At 39.0% G+C, this 23,999-nt stretch overlaps 1 protein-coding gene across 1 annotated transcript in view; it reads right to left on the bottom strand.

The window, feature by feature from the left end:
* Positions 1-23,999, bottom strand: part of ctnna2 (catenin (cadherin-associated protein), alpha 2) — a 322,230-nt gene that overhangs the window by 278,360 nt on the left and 19,871 nt on the right. Inside the window, exon 2 of the mRNA XM_008298545.1 lies at positions 19,548-19,654. Coding sequence (XP_008296767.1) covers positions 19,548-19,649 — 102 coding nt within the window. The 5' untranslated portion in view covers positions 19,650-19,654. The remainder of the gene's footprint in view (positions 1-19,547; positions 19,655-23,999) is intronic.

The following is a 23,999-nucleotide window of genomic DNA, read 5'->3' as shown; positions in this document are numbered from 1 at the left end:
ACAGTCCAGAAAAACGGCTTTAGTTACCCAAACAAAATAATCTCTAGAAACTGGCAGCTGAATAGATTTCATAACAAATACTGCATGAAACTTATGTGGACAGCTGATCACTGTATTGCTACTAAAATTTATGGATGTTCCCAAAGACAAATTAAGCAAGAAATACACACACACACACACAGCAATGAACACATCAACACCCAGTAACTGGGAATGAAAGGAACACATATACTCAGAACAAATCCTAGAAATTTGCTGAACCATACCCAGGTAGAACACATTTATACTTCACTACGACTTCGTTTGATCTTAGTCCCTGTCAACCTAAGATGGACATGCACTGTAAAGCCACTGCAGTGTTAAACAACTATGTATCCTATTTAATAGAATCGGGCAGGTAAGTTAAGATTGCTTTTCCTAAGCAAGCAATGACATTTCAAAACCTTCCCATTGTCCTACCACCTTTGGGGTGAGAAAGAAAAAAGTTAACAGGTAAATCATATATAATTATGCTGCAGCAATAGTAGGGCTGACATCTCCTTCAAGCATAAGGAGTTGTTGTGCCTTGCCCTCCTATTTTATTGCTGATCAATAGCTTTAAATGTCATGCAGCCTTTCCTCCTCGGAGCACTGACCAGTGGACTCTCCAGTCAGTAGTAAATCCCCATGGCTCTGCGTAGCCATTCAATTTTCCGCCTTCAGCCTCTGAGACCCGCATCCAATGGATGAGAGATGATTTAAGTGTTGAACATTGAGGACGGGTGTGTGCATGTATGTGCCAACTACATGTGCATGATCATGTACTCACATACACAGCTCCTTAGAGACTCAGCTAACCTTTAACATTGTCATACAGTCAGTGATATACATAACATTCTGAGTTAAATAATTGATGAGTCCATTTATGCCCAAGTGTAAAGTGCATAATGTGTCTAAGAAAGCTCAGGGGACAAAAGCAAAAGGAGGCTTTCTACATTTTTTTTTCCCAGCAGGGGATTCACTCACCTAGTTGTGAGAAGAGAAGTATAGAAACGAACAAGGTGGTTGATATGATGTCTTCAAGCCATGTTACACACTGTGATCATCAAGTGTGTTGAAGTAGGAATAACACCCACTACTGATGCTGAACAACCAGCAAACTTTACGTCCATTGACACACAAACTGTACGTGCATGTTGTGCACATGAGAGAAATAGCACTACAGCCGGAAATCCTGAAGAGCTGCCTATATAAACATCATGTGAATTTTTTTTCACTTAAGGCTGTGCTCACTTTGTATCATACCATGTTCTTTAAAATATCTTTTGAAGTTAACAAGTGTTGAAGTGCAAAGCAGTGAGGATTAGCAAGCATTAAAATTGGTACCTGAATGGGCTTTTGGGTGGCAGAGTGGAAGGATTTTTAGCAAAAAGTGCCACATTGCAGGGCTGTCAAGCTCTGACATTCTCAACCTTGCAATGTTCTCACTAGCAACTACATCCTCATAAACCCCCCCTGGCAGCACGCTTAGTTTTAAAGCCTAGAGATGAATGTTCCAGAGGAAATATCTCATCCAATGATGGATAAGAAGAAAAAAAAATATTTGAATAATAACACATGGCACTGCTGTCAAATATTTTCATTCTCATTTGGTTTATTGGTCCCTCTTAGGATTATGGTCAAAATGGTTTATTATTTGCACTTAAGATAAATAAGTCATTACGACAGTATATGCTAAGGCATTTCTAGAAATTGTGAGGTTTATCCAACAACTGCTCCAACATTACTGTTCGAACCATCTGGCATTTCAACCAATTTTCTACACAGCAAGAATATATTTTGTCTATAATTAAAAGTCATGAACCGAAAGAATCTAACAAATAGTTGCAAGAAAACATAATTCAGGGGAGAATGGAAATGGGAAGTATTTTCTCCACTAAAGATTCTCACATGTTTTTCCCCAAGGTGAACTTCTAAGAACAGTATTCATTCATCCTGCTTTTGCGTGCTCGGTCTCTCAATAATATTTCCTCATTAGTAGCTCCTTAGCTTATGTCTTTGTTTGATCCTCCCACTCCTTCATTATCATTCTCACCGCAGATGTCTTTTTGCTAATAGTGAGGTTACTTTGTTCATTCGGAGGCATGACAGGATATTTTTGATAGATGGTTGACAGAACACGACGGAGTTGGACGAGAAATTCATGCAGCAGTATACAGGTGGACCACTCGATGTTTTGCAAGGACAGTTTTGAACCCAAACTATCCACATCCTTCAAAATGGTAAATGGTCTGCACTTATATAGCACCTTTCTACCTTTGTGATACTCAAAGCGCTTTACGAGGTTTCCCATTTACACCAATGGCGACAGAGCTGCCATGCAAAGTGCCTGCCTGCCATCGAGAATAACTTTGGGTTCAATGTCTTGCCAAAGGACACGTTGGCATGAGGAAGGGCCGGGGAACAAACCGTTGGATTGTCAAATCTGTAATCAGTGGGAACCAACTCTATCACCTGAGCCACAGCCGCCCAAAACAACCCAAAGCAGGAGCCAAACTCTGGATCCATATATTCTATCTGCTGGTGGAAACTACTCTCTGAGTTATGAGCATAACTAAGAAAATGAAGATGCGAAAAACACAAAACAAAACCAACTTGTTTGGATGCCAAGAACTACCTAAAAATACCATTCATCCAGTGTGTGAAAGAGCCAATTATTAGTCCTTGGGGAGCTAATCGAAGGAGGAAAAAAGCAGTGGCAGCATAAAAAGAGTTGTTTTTTTTTTTTTACATCGATGTGCAGCACTGGCCAATTAGAAAAACTCAGCAACAGTGCATTCTTTTTAACTCTCAAACTTTCCACATTGACTTTAAAACATGAATATAATAAACAATAACACAAAGTTTATTCAAATTGACTATTTATTTGGTTAAAAAATAAATAATTAAATCAATGATGCCAATGAATCCTCATCTGACTTGGTTTTAATTTTTGCATGACATGCCTTGAGGTTTTCACATAATCTTCATAACAAATGGCAGAATAAATGCGACCTAAAACACAGCTCACTTCAAAGACAAACCACATAAAAGTGCTCTCAAATCTCATTCTGAGATGGCTTCAAGTGTGAGGTATGGTCATGAAAATCAGGGTCAAAGAAATCGGTGCAGCGATCCACAACAACAAAAAAGGGCTTCATGGAGTTTGTGATAACAGCATTGCTCAAGTACAATATGGCTTGGAATTGAGATGATACAGGCTTGAAAACAGAGGTCATGTGTATCTACAGTAGGCATTCCTATCTATCTATCAACAGCAAACTTCTACAAATTAATCAGGGGATTCATAGCCACTGCCATGTTGTTGCCCCACCAGCATCTTCTACATTTGACCTCCACAGCATGTCCCCTTATCACGATACTCCACACTCAGCTCTCATTACCACTTTTGAAACTCTACAAGCCTTCCACATCTGCCGATCTATTTTTGTTCACGTTAGTGCCGCAATATCTTTGCTTCGTCAGCGTTTCAACTATACTCTTCAACGGATGTCATTACAGTGCCGTGTTTTATTATGACTACTGATATTACAAAGGACTTGAATTTCGATTTCCCAAATTACTAAATAATTTACGTATTTCTACTTTAAGCTAAATGAAGTTAACAGATTGCTTTTAGGGACCAATACACTGGAGCTCAGCCTTTGCTTTCATGTATCTTAAGTTCAGTATATCATACATGTTTAGTGTTGTTTATTAGATTGTAGTGCTGTTACTGTAAGAAACTTCAGTAATGAAAAACATTTAGTACACATTGGTACATGTCAATGTCAGTATTTCAGTATTCTGCTTCCATTATGTGGAGGTGCAACAAAATTACAAATCAGGAAAGCACAAGATACCATATATACACTGAACAAAAATATGAACGCAACATTTTCATTTTTGCTCCCATTTTTCATGAACTGGACTCAAAGATCTGAGACTTTTTCTATGAACAAAAAAGGCCTATTCCTTTCAAATATTGTTCACAATTTTGTCTAAATCTGTGTGACTGAGCACTTCTCCTTTGCCAAGATAATCCATCCACCTCACGTTGCATATCAAGATGCTGATTAGAGAGCATAGTTATTGTACAGGTGTGCCTTATGCTGGCCACAATAAAAGGCCACTGCAAATGTGAAGTTTTACTGTATTGGGGGGGTCCAGGAGGGGTCAGAAAACCAGTCAGTATCTGGTGTGACCACCATTTGCCTCATGCAGTGTAACACATCTCCTTTGCATAGAGTTGATCAGGTTGTTGATTGTGGCCTGTGGAATGTTGGTCTACTCCTCTTCAATGGCTGTGCCAAGCTGGCAGGAACGGGAACACGCTGTAGCATACGCCTATCCATGCTCAATGGGTGACATGTCCGGTGAGTATGCTAGCCATGCAAGAACTGGGATGTTTTCAGCTTCCAGGAATTGTGTACAGATCCTTGCAACATAGGGCCGTGCTTTATCATGCTGCAACATGAGGTGATGGTAGTGGATGAATGGCACAGCAATGGGCCTCAGGATCTCATCACGGTACAGTATCTCTGTGCATTCAAAATGCCATCAATAAAATGCACCCTGTGTTCATTGTCCACAGCATACACCTGCCCATACCATAACCTCACCACCACGGGCCACTCGATTCACAACTTTGACATCAGCAAACCGCTCACGCTGTCTGCTATCTGCCCTGTACAGTGAAAACCGGGATTCATCCGTGAAGAGAACACCTCTCCAAAGTGCCAGACGCCATCGAATGTGAGCATTTGTCCACTCCAGTCGGGTATGACAACCAACTGCAGTCAGGTCGAGACCCCGATGAGGACAACGAGCATGCAGATGAGCTTCCCTGAGACGGTTTGTGCAGAAATTCTTTGGTTATGCAAACTGATTGTTGCAGCAGCTGTCCAGGTGGCTGGTCTCAGACGATCTTGGAGGTGAAGATGCTGGATGTGGAGGTCCTGGGCTGGTGTGGTTACATGTGGTCTGTGTTTATGAGTTATGAGTTGGATGTACTGCCAAATTCTCTGAAATGCCCTTGGAGACGGCTTCTGGTAGAGAAGTGAACATTCAATTCAGAGGCAACAGCTCTGGTGGACATTCCTGCAGTCAGCATGCCAACTGCACGCTCCCTCAAAACTTGCGACATCTGTGGCATTGTTCTGTGTGATAAAAGTGCACATTTTAGAGTGGCCTTCTATTGTGGCCAGCCAAAGGCACACCTGTACAATAGTCATGCTGTCTAATCAGCATCTGATATGTCACGCCTGTGAAGTAGATGGATTGTCTTGGCAAAGGAGAAGTGCTCATCAACACAGATTTAGACAAATTTGTGAACAATATTTGAGAGAAATAGGCCTTTTGTGTACATAGAAAAAGTCATAGATCGTTGAGTTCACCTCATGAAAAATGGGAGCAAAAGCAAAACTGTTGCGTTTATATTTTTGTTCAGTTTAGTTAGACTATATGCACTGCTGAAATGTATGAATGCAGCAGCAGGAAAACAGGGTTTTACACAATAATAGATTAGCTGTCAAGTTAGCTATATTGACCCTTATGCCAGAGAGAACCATTAAAAGAAAATTTTACACTAGTGTATCACAGTTACCATCAATCATTTTATTCAAGCGTGTAAAGTAAAGTAGCTATGGATCAGAGGCCACAGGGCCATCCATTAATTAGCAAGTTGACGGTTAGAACCCCAGCTCCTTCTCTCAACATATCTAAGCAAGACATGGAACCCCAAATTGCACCTCATGGCCAGGTCAGCTGTTACGTCCTCTGGTAAATGTAGCCATCTTTAATGGAAGACAAAATTAGTATCCATGGTTGTACACTGCTCTATCCTAGAATGCAATGCTCTGCATTATGCAGATACAGAAATTAATATTGATGCAGAAAATATAAATTCTTCTGCTTACTACAGTTTATTGAGTGTCCGTTAAACAGGAAGTCTGGGCCTGTCTGGGTTTAGCTTGGGAAGTGGTGCTAAGTGGTTGGATCACAGTAATACAGTCATACTATAGTGTTTCTTTAGCAAGCATCTAATCATTTATCTTGGGATCTAGGTTTTGGGTACCTTGATGTGCAGCACAATCTATCTTTTTATTTGCTCCAATTGCAGCACACATATGGAACAAGATTGTGCGAGTCACAGGCAAAACAATGCCTCATTTTGAGACTGCTGTGTCTTCAGTTTATGGACCCAACACAGAACTGTGAAAGCTCTGTTTGTGGGTTGACAATCCCTTTGTCAATGTAGTTGTATTACTGTAGCATTGTAGTATCTGTAGAAAGAAGCGCAAAGTTGAAGAAATCGAGCACCATGACTGACTTATGCGCACACCACATCTTTCCAAATTGATTTCCAGGGTTACCTTTAATAATTTAGTTCACACTGCGCAAAGATTAAATATTTACCGCAATAACTAAAATAATTACTGGGTTCACTTCTATGCGCCCAAAGTGATGCAATTTCTTGCAGAATATAAGTAACAACAGCCTCCCAGGAAAAGTTATATACTAACCACCTACTCAGCCTCTAAGCACATACAAACTCAATAAAGTGAGACAGACTGAGAAGAAAAGATGTGAATCAAAGCAGTTTTGCAGTTGAGCTCAGTGAGTAAATTATTCATGACAATTTGCTGGTTGGTGGTACTGTCAATTTCGTGAAATAATAAGACACCATTCACCAAGGTTTATAGGTCATAGGGGAAGAGGATGGCTGCCTGGAAAAATTAATACATAAAGAAACTATAGGAAGCACATGTTCGTAATAAAAGATGGATGCGGAAACAACATTCATACATTTTCAGCCATTCAGTCTTATTTTGATCACACTGGTGCTGATCCTTCACCCAACTAAATATGTAGACAGTCAGAATCTCAGATTATCTGTCGGTTTCTTTCTCTTTCATCCTTTTCCTTTCTGTGTTTCTTTTACACAGCAACACGCACACACACACACACACACACACACACCCACACACACACACAGCTGAACATGGGAAGCAAGACCCCTGCTGGCTCGCTGTCAGAGTTCTTCAAGATCCCAGCCGGATCGGTTGTATTCCACACGTAGACAACACAGGCTGTCGCATTCTTCACAGTCTTTTCAGTCGAGGGCACCGTACTGCATGAGTAAGAGGGTGTTTGTGTTGGTTCACAGAACTGGACTGACACGCCATGAGTAAATTTGTCTTAGCAGCCTGCCACAATCGTGGTTCACAGATTACCAGATATTAACAAGACACGCTAACCTTGGACTCTCCTCTGCTGCTCCCACTCTCATACAAGATGCACTATACATTCGCATGAATGTAGAAACACTATCTCAATCTCTCTCTGTATCACTCTCCCTTTTTTAAGATTTATACATTTTTATTTTATGTTTTTAATTTAGCAGGATTAAGTGTTTATGACATGGTAAAGTATGTCTAGAAGTATCAGGAAAACTACAGCCCAGAAACTGAAATGACACAGAAGGAAGCAAAAGCAATATTTTATCTTTGTTGAAACTCAAATAAATATATCTGACATTTACCATAAATAAAACAAATCAAAAAATATATGGTTATTGGGGATGTCGATGGTGATTCATCTGTACATTTAATCAGTCTCATGTGTTTGGTTTGTTATACAAGCAAATGAAACCTTATGTCAAACTAAAAGAGGTAAACATTTCTTTTGTACTTGATGATAAAAGAAAAATGTTAAGCAGATGCAATTTGAGCTTTACTGACACCTTCGCCAACAAATAGTTCTTAGCATCAGCCATGGCAGTAAATCCCAAGGGAATTCACTGTCTTGAAAAAGCCTAACCAGTGATCAGACCCAAACCTCACACTCTGAAACAGAACTTAAAGATTTGTATTAAATGTACACTCATGAACAAAGGTTTACATACACTTCTACAATGCATCATGTATCATTGACTTTCCAAGGACTCCTATAACTCTGAATTTGCATCACTGTCACAAACAAACAACCATGCATGTTGGTTCTTTTATATATTTATTATAGGTCTTCTGGAAATATGACAAAGTCTGCAGGGTCAAAAATATACATACAGCAATGCCAATATCTGGCTAAACGACCCTTGTCCTGTTTCACTGTATTTCTGGTCACTGTGGCCAAAAAACGTAATTCTTGTTTAATCTGTGTATGTAAACCTTACAACTGTATATCCAAATTCATGTGGCGGCATTTAGCAATTGAAAAGAAAAGGATCGGTGTAGCTCTCTGATACAACACAAAATATATGTATCTGTGGCACAGGCCATGTTATTATCTATTGCATCACATAATGACAAGATTGTTTTTGACTAGAGAACATTGTGGCTAGCTGAGTTTGTGCTTGTGAGCATACTGCTGCAAACAGTAGGGTTGCATTTCTAAGCCCATCTTTTCCAGTGTGATGTATTTTCTACTGTAGAGACGCAGAGAGACAGTGAGGAACCAGCATCTGTGCAGAGCTGCTGTTCAGAACCCTGGGGCAAGCCATATGCTGACATAGCAAAGTGTCAGAAGATACAGCCCGAAGACAGATGAAAGTGTGTTTCACAAGATCCAGTACTGACCCCAAGGCGCTGGCTGGGGTAATGAGAAGACAGAAGCTAACAGAGGATGTTCTGCATAATGACACAGCTGCCATCCTTATCAATCTACTGTGTAAAATGTTGGTTACGATCATCACCTTTCTCAGATCATCGTCTTAAATGAACAGCGTCTTTGCATATGGTGTGTTAGCTGTGTGTGTTTTACTGATTGGGAGAGTAACAGAGACAGAAGGAGGGTCATTTATGGATCTTATGGTTGAGTCTAACATCAAACGATAATGCGCTAGATTAAATGGAAATAACACCACTTTGATCGTCACTAACATGCAAACAGATGCCTGATTAAAGCTCCAACCCCATTGTTGTGAGGTCACTGCCAGATGAACTCATACCTTAAAAGGTGGGGACTAATTCTGGAGAAAATATGTTAAAATTTAACAAGTTAGCATATTTGGACAGTTAGCATTTGTCAGATTTACCATCCTTCTTGATCCCACTGCCCCCTTGTCCAACCCATCTCCCCTCTCCTTCCCTTTTCCTCTGTCCTGTGCATGAGCACGAACACGCAACACCTTTATATTTAAGGTCTTTTTTCTTTTGCAAAAGAACTGCGACTACAAAAAGAAAGTTTAATACACTAAGGGCCCCATATAGGTAGAAAGTAGTAAATCAATCAATCAAACGTTATTTATATAGCACTTTTCAGACAAAGAAAGCAACACAAAGTGCTTTGCATCCATTGGAAACATTAAAAATAAGAAAACCTGTCCCTCCCATCCTCCATATATACATACATATATATATATGCACACACAACCACGCATACACACACAGACACCCACACACACACACACACACAACCATACACTCTCACCACTGACAAAAAGTAGTAGTAACAGTAGTAAAAGTAAGCCCTTGGTGATTGGGCAAACTTTGTCAGAAGGATGTTGCAAAGCTTGTAATTACATCATGTCATCCAAGGACACAAGAAAAATGCAGTTCACAATTCTAGTACTTTTCAAGAGGAAATATAATGGTGGCAACCAGATATGTGCTGAACTGGATTATAATATATAAAGTAAAATTGAAGATAAAATCTGAATCTAAGTGCATTGTCACTAGACATATCACTACTAATTTATGTAGCATAAGTAATAACTGTACACCCCTTTGTCAACTGCAAAATTTCACTGCTACAAAATAACTCAGACAAACCTTTTCTTTAAGTCACGATATGGAACGTATTTAAATGTCAAGTTCTGAGAAAACAAGAATAACAAACAAAGGGAAGGCACAGGGGTGTCGAGCTCATGAGGTGCATAACAACATTACTGATTGGATGCATTCATGATCATCAGCGAAAAATACTATTGTTTTGCTAAACACTCTGTAAGGCATAAGGGGGGACAAAAAAGACTGAGCATCCTCAGGGGATCAGTTTATACTGACTCAGCAGAAACATCCGAGAACCAGGCTAAAGTCACAAAAACACGTGAGGCCCGAGGACCAACTGAGCCGACAATGAAGGAGTCCAAATGCATCACATGTCAAAGGTTGCGTAAGCAAATGTCACAGTGTCTGATAACTAAATCATCTAAAGATTTATTACCAACATTACAAGTTTCCATGTAGTGTTCGAGGCCAGTGCTGTCATAATTGCAGACCTGAACCAACAATCAGGTACTGAAATTCAATCCCTGGATGAAAATATAACACCGAATTAAACTGTGACATTACTGTGCAGAACATTACTGTCATTATTAACCCATTAGTATTAATCCGTCTTTAAGCCACACAGCTGTCCTTTTCATTCCCTCGTTTCCTCACCAAACTTAAATTAAGGATTGCTTCCTGTAACATGGCAGGAGTCCGATGAGAAGCATGCCAAGAAGCAGGGGCTCCAGTCTGGCTTTGAACATCGCTGCCTCTCACAGGGTTCAAAGCCTCTTAGAAATACTGTCATCCAAATTCAAACAAGGGGTAGAAAAGAGTACAAAGAGTGGCGGACCTCTCATCTTCAAATGCAGTGAGTTATTCCTTCTTTTATAAACTTAGCTTTCAAAATGAAGCAGAAGATGCGCTAGATCCATTGCTTTAGAGCATCCAAGACTCAGACAATACTTTTTAATGTGTGAACGTGGCTTGCGTACAATCTGACAGAGGAGCATTTTCAAATAAAATTAGAATGGATTTGCTCCAAAAGCAGATACCTCAATAGGCTTATAACTGACTGAGGAGGTTGCTTCTGGGTTAACGCAAAGTTATTAAGCAGTGTTGTGTCTTCAAATTATTTTGTTTTCCCTAAAAATAAATAAGAAAATACTGCTGTCACCAGTCTGTCATTATATTCTTAATATTATAACTACTCTCCAAACTTCGTTCAAATTGCCCAACTTTGAGAGTGACTGTCTGTGGTTTCATTGAAAACTCTGAGGAGAAGTATAGCATCCCTCCTTGCCTCTGAAAATTGTCTGTTTGAGGTCCAGGCTTCCTCCTTTTCCGCTAGCTTAATGGATTATGACAGTGATGCAGCATGAAGCCTTAATCCCTTCGCCGCCGTCATCTCCCCTCCCTTTATGTTAAGCCCCTTGACTAGAGAGTGTGTGTATGTGTGTCAGGTGCCAACCAAAACTCGCAGCCAAACGTTGGGCATGGATGACATACAAAAACAAAGGGTGCTACAGCATCCGCTCCTGACAGCCAACCCTGCCCTACAGGTTCTCCCCCAGCCCACTACCAGACTGGAAAGTCAATATGCCAACGATAATGATCTTTCAATGCAATAACCAAGAACAGAAATGAAATCAAGAAATATCCATAACTTTTTATGTGTCCTGTAAGAACCACTAACAAATAATTCATGTGAATGTTCACCAGCAGCAGCACAGACAGGAACTTACTAATGTTGTGTCGTGACTTTAGTTCATCATTGTGAATTCTTGTCTACCTTCAAAGCATGACTTGCCTCCTAAAGGCCTTTATTATCAAGACTCATTCGCCCATGTGACAATAAGAGACAATCAAAGATCTATAATGGCTGCACGACTAGTGTGTAAGTACAGAAATAGATCTGAAAAGGTTTACATGGACCTGGACTGGAATAAGCTGTGCATATAGCTAAAGCAAAACCAAATAACTCTGAGATCAAACTGAGAACAGCAAGTTGCTGGTTTGAGTACTCACCATGAATGAATCCATTTTAGAGTATCAAAAGCAAACAGGGCAGTCAGAGGCCTCTAAAGAAAGAAACCATAACTAGGAAATGGGTTAGTAGCTCTCTCTGATCTGACAAACTAGGCAGAGAGAGCAGTGAAGAAGCGCTTCCCTACATCACATGGCGGCAGAATGTCATGTCAACGGCCAAACATCCCAATAGTGGAAATCCCATCCAAGAGGCAGAATTAGGGCGGAGAGATCAGGAGGTAAATCCACTTTGTTTTGCACAAGTGGTACTCATGTCTTGTTTTAAGCCTCTAACACTTTTCATGTTTGGTTCACATAAAAAAAAAAATCCAGCTGATTGATAAAAATGGGCTGAACAGAAGAATGTGGATTTAACTACGTGAACTAAGAAAAACATTCAGCTTTGAAGATAAAGCTGAAGATAACAGACTGTGCACAAACAGAGGAACATGTAAAACATGAGGCAAAGTAGAGCTAGGCTTCAGAACTACTGAAAACTTTTTACGAAGTCATTAATTCAGCTATAAACTTTAAGACCAATCAGATTGGCATGTGCGTCACAATAACACAAATTCAATTAAAAGCCTTCAATTGTGCAAAAGACCACCAAAGCAACTGTGTCCAATTGTTATAATTAAACAGTTATCTCAAAGTACAAGGCCCTTTGACTAATTCAGACAACAGACTATAATAATTGTTAGACTGATGAGTTTTTGGCAGAAAATGACAGTGTTTGTAGGTATTACTTTCAGCCAAAGGCAGGGGAGTGGACATTCAAAGACCGAGAACAGAGCAAAAATATGTCCTTGCACTTTTGTTAACTGGGCATCCATGGACAAGTATTTAATCTTAACTATAAACGTTACCTTTTGTTGTCATCTTCATAGCAAGTCACATTTTGTCAGAACTTCAGTGTTGATTTTCATTGTTAAAGGGTATTAATCAACAACGAATGTGTTTACTACTGCACTGTAGTGTACTACTTGAAAGAGGCAAACAGCGATTACTTTTTGTTAGAAATTTTTGGACAGGAAGAAGCTTTACATTAAATAAATGTGTGCAGCTCTTACTGACTACTTAATTTATAAATTTGCTTGGCTGACTCCATTTTTTGTGAAGGGGGATATTTATAGTTGTCCTTGTTAGCTGTTCTTAGAAAGGGAAGTCCAATAAGTACACACAACAAACAAAGCATGCACAGACAAACAAAGCAATACGTCTATGTGTAGTCCAAGTTAAGATGAAATGGAATGGATGAGCAAACAGGGAAGGCAAAGACTGAATAAACATACATAGCAATGAGAAGATTAAAATGGATTCCTTGTGTGTGTGTGTGTGTGTGTGTGTGGGTGTGTGTGTGTGTGGGTGTGTGTGTGTGTGTGTAGAGGGAGAGGTAAAAACGAGAGAAAAACTGTCTTTTCTCTGATGAAATAGTGTCTGACAGTTCAAATGATGGCTTTGATGAAGCCTCTACAACACCTCTCACCATGAATATTTGGTTTGGAGAGTTTTTACCTCATTAATGTCTCCTACTGTGAAACAATTACAAAATTCTCTCAGCGTGATGTTAAACTTACAAGTTCTTGGATAAGCACACTTATATTAAAGTGCAAATCCAAATCTGCTGTCTCTGCAACGGAAGCAGCGAAGAACACCGCATGGCAAGGCTCACTGTCAATACACAATGATTTACTGACATGAAGTCAATACTAGCCTTTACAGCACCCCAGATATGCTGCCAAGAGCACAGGATGTCCTTTGATACGCTGAATTTAAAATTTAATTTATTCTTTCAATGTGTTTGTCTTGCAGTAACATTTTGTATTCAGTTATATATATTTGGATACATCCCTGTGCAGTGTGCCAAAAATTGTAAATGTTATGATAAGTGTCTATTCTCATAATTAAACACTGTTAAGCAGCTACTGATTTTATTCCAGATGCCTTCCACAGGACTGTATATAAGTGCAGATAATGAATGTCTGATGCCTGACTGGACAGAACTCCATCCATAAGAAAAGCAGATTTCTTCTCCTTTCGTGAATAATAGCATTTCCTACACACACAAAGAAAAAATGCACACACCTTGATCATTTAGTAAATAATTTGCTACCTTTTCACTTTCAATGAAATGCATACACATAATAAATCCCTGTCACGAGTCAATAACTGACTCTCATCCCCAAGAAGCCAACAAGTGTGTTTTGCAAAGCTGAATGAGGGATTTCAACATCTAAGTTTCATATCAATATGTACACACAGGAAGCGCCCATAAGTTTCAAGAACATTGCAGAAAAGCAAGGTTTTCCCTACCATAGAAAACACTTAAATGCTTTAAGCAAAATGACACAGAAAGGCATTTAGGTGAAAAAACAAAATAAGTCAAGGAGGGACAAATGCTCATCTCCAAGTTCAACAGAGACCTGACTGGATATTTCTCTGTATCGTCAACTTTGGATGGAAGTTACAACCATCGACCCAGATAAGTACGGTGGAAGCAATCAGTGAAGTAATGTTATGTGTCCGCTGAATCCGACAAAATAATGCTTTTCCAGTGACAAGGCGTAGTGTTACCCACGAGCCGCCTGCTTGTAGACTTGACTTCTACTTTATGCAAATGAGGCGCGGGGAGCGGAGGTCCGACGCCTCGCAAAACTTTTGTAAAACAGATAAACTAGCTGTTGTTGAAATATAAGGACAGATTCAGCAACTGCATAATCTATTTCTCGCCTCAAATGTTTTCAGAAATACTTTTCGTTGAACGGTTTTTGTAATAAAAGCGAAAGTTTGTGGCTGAGCCACCATGTTGGTCTGGTTTGAAATCTCGGAGCACACCACTAGCAAGTCCACGTGATTGTCCAATCAGGTGCAGGCAGGATAGAAGGAGAAGAAGCTGAGGTCTTCAGAGTTCAATATGGCCATGGACATAGACACCGACGCAATCCGGCGTGGGGAAAATTGCCCCAGTGGACACACAGCATAAGTCTCAACAAAGTTTTAATGAAGGAATAAACTGTTTTCAAACTAGAACCATTGTAGACTACTGTACAACTAATGAAATTGGTAACTGAACAACATAGATAATCATATACTGAACTGAGATTTGTTTAATTGTTTTCTGATGTATTTTTTAGATATAAAAAAATGCATGAGGCAGTTGAGAGCATTTCTTTTGTCGGCACAACTTATAATATCATAGAAGTAGGTAACGGTAACGGGCTAGTGTTGTTTGGGACTGAATTCAAAACTACTAGAATATATTAAGGTGCTGTCTAGTTTTACTTCACAAATCAACATGTTAATTTGTCTTCTTTATGCTATACATATGTGTTCACTTGCCCTAAAACATGTTATTGTGTGAAAAAGACTTTTGATTCTAAATAGAATGAAGTTTGCAACTTTATTTCACAAATATAGTAAGACGAGACAAGACAGACGGCATATAAGCCCTGAAAAGTATTCACTGTCTGCTTGCAAGTAAAGCTAGAGTTTAAATTTTACAATGTGCCCAATTTTAAGCATCATATTCTGTGATCATATTAAAGTTATTTCATTTTTTAAAACCACACTAACCATTCTGGCCAGCTGGTTTCTACTCTTTGCTTTCATGTTTCCATACCAGCATACATAAAGTTTGGATTGCAGTAAATAAAAACACCCCAACTTCTTCTACCTGTTTTTTTTTTTTTTTCCCTCCACCAGCCTCTCAAGGCTACTTCCCTATAATTCTTTCAAAAAATATTGCTATCGCCTGCAGTATAAAAATGTTTACTATATCAGAGGCTTGCTGCCTTCATACGCAGTGATAAAGTAAGCCCCTCAGTATTATTAGCTATGGACTTGCCCAGTACTCTAGCTGGGGTGAGAAAAGCTTGGTCATGATAAATGAGGCTGCTATCTCAAGCAATGTCAGGGTGAGCCTGTTTGTCTATCCTCCGGAGGCAAGCTTTTATTCCATCCAAACACACTGAATCATCCAAATTGACAAGGAAAACAATCACAGTGTCTGCTTCATATCCCAAAATGTTGCACACTTCCAATGCAATTGTAGAAAAGATGAACTACCGTAGTTAGCTATTGTGCTTACTCCCATGGGTGTGTGGAGAATGGATTTCGCAACAATATCATCTTTTCACTGTCATTGTGCAGTAAGGTAGATGATGGATAATTATTACCTGTAATATATCAGTTCTCAAAGGTAGCAGTCAGGCGAAGGGAGCAAATAAAGTTACAGTTCATTTAGCAAAATGCAGTTTGAAGAAAAATACGACACAATGTCTCAGTTTAAATCTCAAGTCTCAGACAGCTGCTATTAACTCTATGTGATCATAACACCGAAAGGATAAAAAGATTTCTATTTCTAGACGAGCCTGACAACAGGCTTGCATCTGAATTCTTTATCTTGTGACTAAATTAATAAGCACAGTATCACAGGATCTACACGCTTAGAATGAAGCCTTCTGACTTAATTTAAGGATCACTGTTGCGAAAACAGCAAAGTTTGTGTCAGTTAAAAGAAATTAACATGTCAAAGGGGAGACACATCATTTTCAAAATAAGAAAAAATAAAATTTGGCAGTCAGACACATAATTTGCTGTAAGGGCAGTCAGGCATTTCCATAGACAGGAAATAATAATGATCCCTACATGTTAAGAAAAGAAGCTCATCAGCCTTTCATCCTCCTAACATTAAGCAATTACCTACCTGTCACTTTGATGACCACTCATAAGAGCAAATACAGGATGTGGCTGACAGATGAAAGAAATACGCACGATGCAACTCTAAATGAAAACCAAAGGGTTGGATTTTAAATACCTGCAGATGATCAGCCTAAAATTAGAATATACAATGCATTATAGCAATATTTGTACAGATATGCTATTCCAAATAGTGAGATGATGTCAGTTGAATAATGCAGGTCTTGGTTTTCATCCAAGTAAACAGTAATGGTGGTTCTTCATTAGTAATAATGTGATCCAATTAAAGCATATAAGGTCATAAAGTTATACATGCAGGGAACAGGAAGAGGGTGGTGATGTTTGATGGCCATCCATAACTCAGCTTCTGCTCCTGCATATTCAGCTATTGCTTGATGTATTCTTACTGCATCTGCTCTTTGTGCCATTGTCGCATAGACGAGTAGATACACACAAAATGTCGAAGCAAGCACATTTACAGAAATTATAGCTAATCACTTGACAAGTTTATTGTACATTTTTGCATTATGATCTGTTGAAGACTTTGGAGTTGAGTAAAAAAGCCTCAAAAATTACCCTGAAAAAATAACCTAGTCCCACCTCTGAGTCAAGAAGAGGATTTTCAAAACAGTTGGGCTTATGAGGGTTTTGGGTGAAAGTTCAGATAAACCCAGACACAAAGTTAATCCCTACTTTCCAACAGCAAACACAAAAAGTTTGCAATAGGAGATTTAAAAAAAGGGCTGTGCATTACTGTTGTAACAAGTAAAGTTGGCCAAAAGTCTACAATCAATACTGAAAAGTAAACAGGCTGGATACTGAGTCTGAGACTGTGGGTAAATTCCAGTCTTGGCAAAACTCAAACCTAGCACTGCCAGTGGATCACCCATTGCTTGCAATCAGGCGGCTTGAATAAACTATCCTAGAGAAAGGAAGTCCTTTTGGAAAGCATAGGAACAATGTTTATTCAGTTCATGTGAATTTTTATTTTTATTTATCTTACCAGGTATTTAAGATTTGAAACGACTACATTTGAATGAAACTGCTAATCATTGTTGTGGTATTGTGGGGAGGAACAATGGCGTGGTTTGTTATTCAATTAAATGACTTGCACATACAAGTAACTGAATCACACAACAAGGAGAAAACTGATTTCTTCGTGTCTTCTTTAGTTATCAGTTCCAAAAAAACAGAAGAGTACTCAGGTCAAATAACATTTTTCTTTAGCTAGCAACTACACAGCATGATATATCCATCATACACTACAGATCTGACCCAGAAGAGCTCATCTAAAAAGATGAAATGTATGTCATGGAACAGCGGCATTTATACTTTTCAAGAGTTGGTAGTGGGGTGGTTCAGACAGAACATACTGTCAGTCGTCAGGTCCAGACTGAATAAAGAGACCTTCCTCAGAGAAATTTTGATTAGTAGAAAAAGCACAGATCTTACTACAAACATTAATGGAGTTCAGCTATCATTCATTTTATTATTTAGAACTGCGCTTTTCCTATTATTTTGATATTCCTGCAACCAGAAATATCAAAATGGTTTCTGTGAAAAGGGCTTATATAAGTTCTGTTAAGGCTTCTGCCCTAAATGGTCAGCAAAACAACCCTAGCTTGACAAAGAATGATTTAATACATACAAATACAAGGGAAAATGCAAGGTGTACCACAGAGTATTTCCTGTCTGCAGAATGTAGCCTCCTTCAACAAAAAAGCCAGCAAAGTGACTCAGACAGCAGCCTAATAGAATGAAATGGAATTTGAGGAAGTGAAAAGGGAAGCTTTCTTAAGAAATGCAGAAAAATACACCGTGCCACTAAAAACTATACTTTTGCAAGGAAAAGTATACACATCAGTTGAGATCAAGGAGGGAATGAATGCCATCACAACATTGCAGAGACCACGTATTAGGTCAAAAGAAAGGGGTCTGATTAAAATTGAAAAGCCAATTGCATTCAGGCAAAGAACATCAGACCGCTGGGGAAGGCAGCTGGTACACTCTGTTATCACACCATCAGCATCACCGGGGACGTGGCACGCTCTGGTGTTGCTCCAGATGGGGACAGTGACGGCATGCCCAGCAGTTAAAATCTTTATTACATTTCCATAAGGAACTCCAGTTTAATCTATTTCCTGAGGCCAAATAAAGATTTTTAGATATCTAAATGTGTTATTTTCTAAATGTATGTTTTTCTGCATCCAGAAATACTTTCTCTTCATGTCTTGCATTATACGCGCAGAGATTAAATGTTGCATGAGATAGGTCATTCAGCATCTTTAAGCTTTGACATTAGGCATGATAATTAGTTAGTTAGTGTTGCAATGTAACGCCACTAATGGTCCATTCGGGTGTTTGTTTAATGGTATGTAAAATACATTAATCAAGCCATAAGGCTAAGTTCTGCTTTGGCAGTTATACATCCTACTGATTTAGCACATCTAAGACCTAAACCTAAAACTGCACCAACATTTAACACATGCTCTGAGTCATTCTGAGAATTCTGTCATGAAAGCCTAAATCTGCAGAAGCCGCAGCTGGATTTGAATTGATTTAGGCGAATGTATTTTCTTTTCTCTTTTCTCAATCACATAACATGACGAGGATTTAATAAACAAAATAAAAATCTGGATCCAAATCTACAAAATTGAAACCATATCCAACCCTAGGCACAAACTCTGTCACAATAAGCCTTGGTGACCAAAGTCCTGCTCAGCCATCTGCTCAGCTTAGAAGAAAAACAAAGTCTGTGGCGATGAGCCAAAGCCTTTGGCTGTGACCCAATACAGTTTAACATCTTTGTACCAACCGATCCAGCCAAGGTGCAACAGAAAGTAATCATTTGCTGTCATACTGTGCTGTAACAAGCATGGTTTTGTTCATTGGTACATTACTACTGACGTATCAGACTTTGTTAACAAGCAAGAGGAGTACACAAAGTATCAGATAATATAAACATCAATTTAGTTTTGTCACTTGTACATAAGACCAGTCAATCAATCTAAGAGGGACAGCAGATTTCAATCATGCTTCATTACTTCTTTTTTTTTTGTCATATCTGCATTACAGAGTTAACTGGAGTACCTGTGTGACCAGAGGCTCCAGAAGCCTCTCCACAGTCAAGGTGCGGATTTCAAGACTCTTTGGGTCCCATTTCAACAGGATAGGGGAGGTGGCGGTCGTCATGGTCTCTGTTGGGAACAAAAGTATACTAATGGTTAGAAAAAATGTGGCACATGTAACAGTTGTGACAGTTCACATTGTACATTACATTTAACCAACAGACGTGGGTGGTTGGAGGTATTATGAGGGTAGCAGTCAGAATAGCAGTATTTAGCTATGTGACGGTCCTAAAAAAAAAAAAAAAGCTGAATCAAAATGTGCAGGTATGTATGTTCCTGTAAAGGAAGCCATATGATTAAAGTGCACAGAGACAGGGGCTGGGCTTTCATAATGGCAAGAGTCGACAGCAGCACTGTGTTGTGGATCACGGTCCTCAAATCCAAAGTTTTAGGGGGAGTCTGTTAACAGTCAGTCAACAGTTCCAGCAAACCTTCAATTCATTTCCTGACTACTTTCCTAATCTTAAGTCGCTGTAGTTAACTCTCTTAATTAACTCCACTCATACAATGTACTATGTCTGTGTGAATCTACCGAGAAAGGCTGGAGCGCATTTGGAGAGAATTATATTGTTTATCATGACTTGTACAGCTAGTTGTCATTCAGTGGAGTTTTGGCCTACATTTGTCTGGAGTCTGAGCAGCATTTTGATTACTTAAAAGCATTCAGGAACAAACACTGCACTCAAATTAAGAGAACAGTAAAGAAAGTGGACAAAAACTTAATAAAAGTTGGAGACAAAATAAAACTGAAGTTCAGCTCATTCAGTGAATCTGACTATATTCTCAAGGGCCTCTTCTCTGTATTGTAGAAAATGGCAAAAGCCGAAGTCACATTGAGCTCTGCAATATGAGTCTCAATTGGACAGTTCTTGAGACAATCTGCACTTTAACTAGCAATATCTTTTCATGGCAGTTTTTTAAAACCCTTAAAGCTTGGTGGGGTTATGTTAGGTGAATGTGAGGACTGAACAGCTGGCATGGGGGTAGCAGTATGTTGTTACTGTGGGGATGTGTTTCTACAGTAAGCAATTTCAGAATGGGCCAGCTGGGACTGGCCCAGTCTACTGCCAATGTCAGTGAGGCAGAAGGGAATAAAGAATGTGAATAGGAATGACAGATCTGGGCCAGAGGCCCCTAATACTACACACAGTGGGTTAAGATGGATGGACAGTAGGAAATCTGGCAACCTGGTACTATTGATGAATCCCCAACACAGACATTATAGTTCTCAAAACAGCATGGATCTTTATATTTAAAAAAGTTTGCAGGCCTTTACTTTTGCCGGTGTCATTACATTTTTGTCCCCCACAAGGAAATGTGGGGAGGCACAATGAATCAAACCTTGTGCGTCAACTCATCAATTCATCATGCACAGTAGTTTGAAAAAACCTGACGGAAAAACCCGATGCATGAAATTTCTCTATTCTGACATTTTCCAAAATTACACATACTAGTGCTCAGAGTAGGATGGAGAGGGACGTTAGCTACAATGTTACCATCTGTTACTTATTTCTGGGAAAATCTAAATACTTGCATGAATGAGAAGGCAGTCAAATTTGTAAAACATACATTTTTCCAACTACTGCTGCAGGGAATATGTCGCAAAAAATATTTATACAGAACATTTTCACATCTAGTAAGTGAAAGTGTGGAAACTCATTCTAATATGCAGATTGTACTGAATGATGTGACTACTGCTACTGGTGGATTTAATAAACTGCAGTTTTAATTTCATTAATTGGTCAAAATACAAATTTAAGTTTCTGCCTTTTTTATGCACTTTGCAAGTCATTAGAATTTATGTTGACTTTGATAGACAGAAACTTTGCTTGTCAATTTGGGATTTATAGTTTCCATTTGGCAGTAAGCTGCATATTTTTTGCCATTCCCAAAAGACCAACAAAGTTGTGAGTGGCTTTCTATAGAAACAGTTTAGTTGATGTCAACTTCAGACACTTTGAGAGAAAAACTTGTAGCTTGAGCCAGGTAGTTAGGTAGTGGGGTGTTATTGACCTAAAAATAAAGAAGGCCTATGATAGCATCTCTTTTTCAAGACTATTTTGGCAGCTTTTATGACATTGAAAGGTTCCTGGCAGATGCCTGGCAAATGCTTCAGGTAGAAGAACATGCCACTGATGAGAAAACAGCAGCACAGTGAAAAATACCAGTGTGCTGCTGTAATGCAATAAACAGAGCATCATGCTGGTATATGACAGCGTAAGTTCTCAAACACCAAGGCTGAAACTTTTCTTGAGATCTTATGTAACCAAAACAATAATAGACAGGGCTTTTTATATGTCGAGACATTCGTGCGAAGTCATACGTGTGTTAAAGCTAAACTAAAAACGTTTGCAAGTCAGAACTGATGCCACCTACACTAACTTCACTTACACTATGCTTTAAAACTACAGTTTACTGTATGTGGCCTCGCACAATTAGAATTACATTCAGTACATACAATTTCAATGAGTAAAAACAACATAAAATGTGGACCTGCAGTGATTGTCAATTGACGGAATACTCAAAAAGCTATAATTTTTGCCTATACTTGTTAAAAACTGTTCAAACTGTTTCTTACACTTGAGGATTTGCTGCCTTTATATCAGTGTGAACTTGAAATCTTTGGGTTTTGGTCTATTGGACGGACAAAACATTACATTTCATGAAGTTATCTAAGATTTGTGAAAATGAGTTTTGAAACATTTTTAATTCTTTTCTGACAAATCAATATGAATCTCTTGGTTACCACGGTAACCCCAGTTGGACACTGAGCAAAAGAAAGACAACAATTAATTGTTAAATCAAAACCAGATTCACTGGCAATAACTTGCAGCCCTAATAAAGTATATGCTGATAATGATGGGGACCTGTCTGTCCATTTATGTAACCATGTATGGAGAAAACTGAATCAAAATATAAATGTTATCATTACAACAGAAGCTCGAGTTGAAGACAGACTGCAAACAAAGCATTCAATTACAGTGACAAATAGTAATACATCACTGCTAGTGAAGGCAAGTCTTCTGGTGACCCGTAATGTCATAGATTATTTTATGATGTCCCAACAATGTCAGTGAATTCTGTTCATACTTGCTTCTTTTGAATGTAAAAACGTGAAGTTCATAATCACGTACAGTATAGCTGCAATGCCGCCATATTATAATTGAAATGAAATAATCAAAATGAAAAACAGGGTTTTAATGATGCAGCGGAGAAGCAGGGAAGCAGAATCAAATTCACTGAGGGTGTTTGTACATGACAGAGTTTTTCACAAAGCTAGAAAAAAAAAAAACAGCGGAGCGACTATCATCCGTCAAAGAGGCCGTCATCTGTAACATCATTATTCACCACATTCAGCTGCACAGTTTAACAACAAATGTGATGAAACAGAATGATATATGAGGAAACGTTTCTGAAATAAATTTCAAAGTTCTCTCTCCTGCGTAGTGTTGATACAGTCCCTCCACCTCAGTTTGGTTGAGATCATGTAAATATTGTAAGTCGACAATGCAATTTAATAAACAAACACAAATGTACCCCATCCGTAAAATATGTTTTGAAACTGGTCTCAAATATTAGCTTGTAACTCTCGGGAAAAAAAAAACTCAAACCTCATCACACATTTCAATCACGTCAGTGCTGTCCAGAGGAATTTAATAATAATCGGAATATTAACTCAGCATCATGCATTAGATAGTTTTAATGATTTCACCTCATGTACTCCTGAACCAAAACTGGAAAAGGCAAACACAAAAGTAAGAGAGGAGACTTTGGATTCTTTTCAAAGTAATGTGACACAAATCAAAAGAGCATCATCTTGGATAGATTCTACACAACAAAACACGCGGCAATAGTTTGTCTACTTGTCACTATGGCACTGCATTCCCTACAAACAACTTTGTCCTGATTTGCAAGGTATTGCGACACCGCGGAGTGAGCCTTTTTTGAGGATGGATAAAATCCCTTCTTCTTAAATCTCTCTTGTTCGACCGGCATGTTTTTGGTGAGGAGCATGAGTCACAATTCAGTTGTTGCAATTTGTGAGATGTCCTGCCATCTGCTGTGTACAACTGTCTGTGTACGTCTGAGACTGACGGGGAATCCACATTAAAAACGACACGTGAGGACGGCCACCCGAGCTGTCTTTCCCCACCAGTGACTGACAGCAGAAATTTGGCGGCTGAAGGTAATTTCCATGTTGGCTCAGGAAGAAGAAATCAGCAATGTTTTTATGTATGAATTCACTGATTTTATTGATGTCTCTGAGCGAAAGTGAAACCGGAAAGCTCGCGGTGACACCGGGAGCCTGATCAATCCTTACAGACGCCATTAAGCAGGTCACAACATATAAATAACAAGGGATTTGTGTGATTTAAACAGCTGTCTGTGAAGATTGTGCTTCATTAAGCCAGGC

The sequence above is a fragment of the Stegastes partitus genome, unplaced genomic scaffold, assembly GCF_000690725.1.
Source record: "Stegastes partitus isolate 25-593 unplaced genomic scaffold, Stegastes_partitus-1.0.2 Scaffold29, whole genome shotgun sequence".
Lineage (NCBI taxonomy): Eukaryota > Metazoa > Chordata > Actinopteri > Pomacentridae > Stegastes > Stegastes partitus.
Note: the sequence above shows the minus strand (reverse complement) of the source record. Positions and strands in the feature narration are given on the sequence as shown.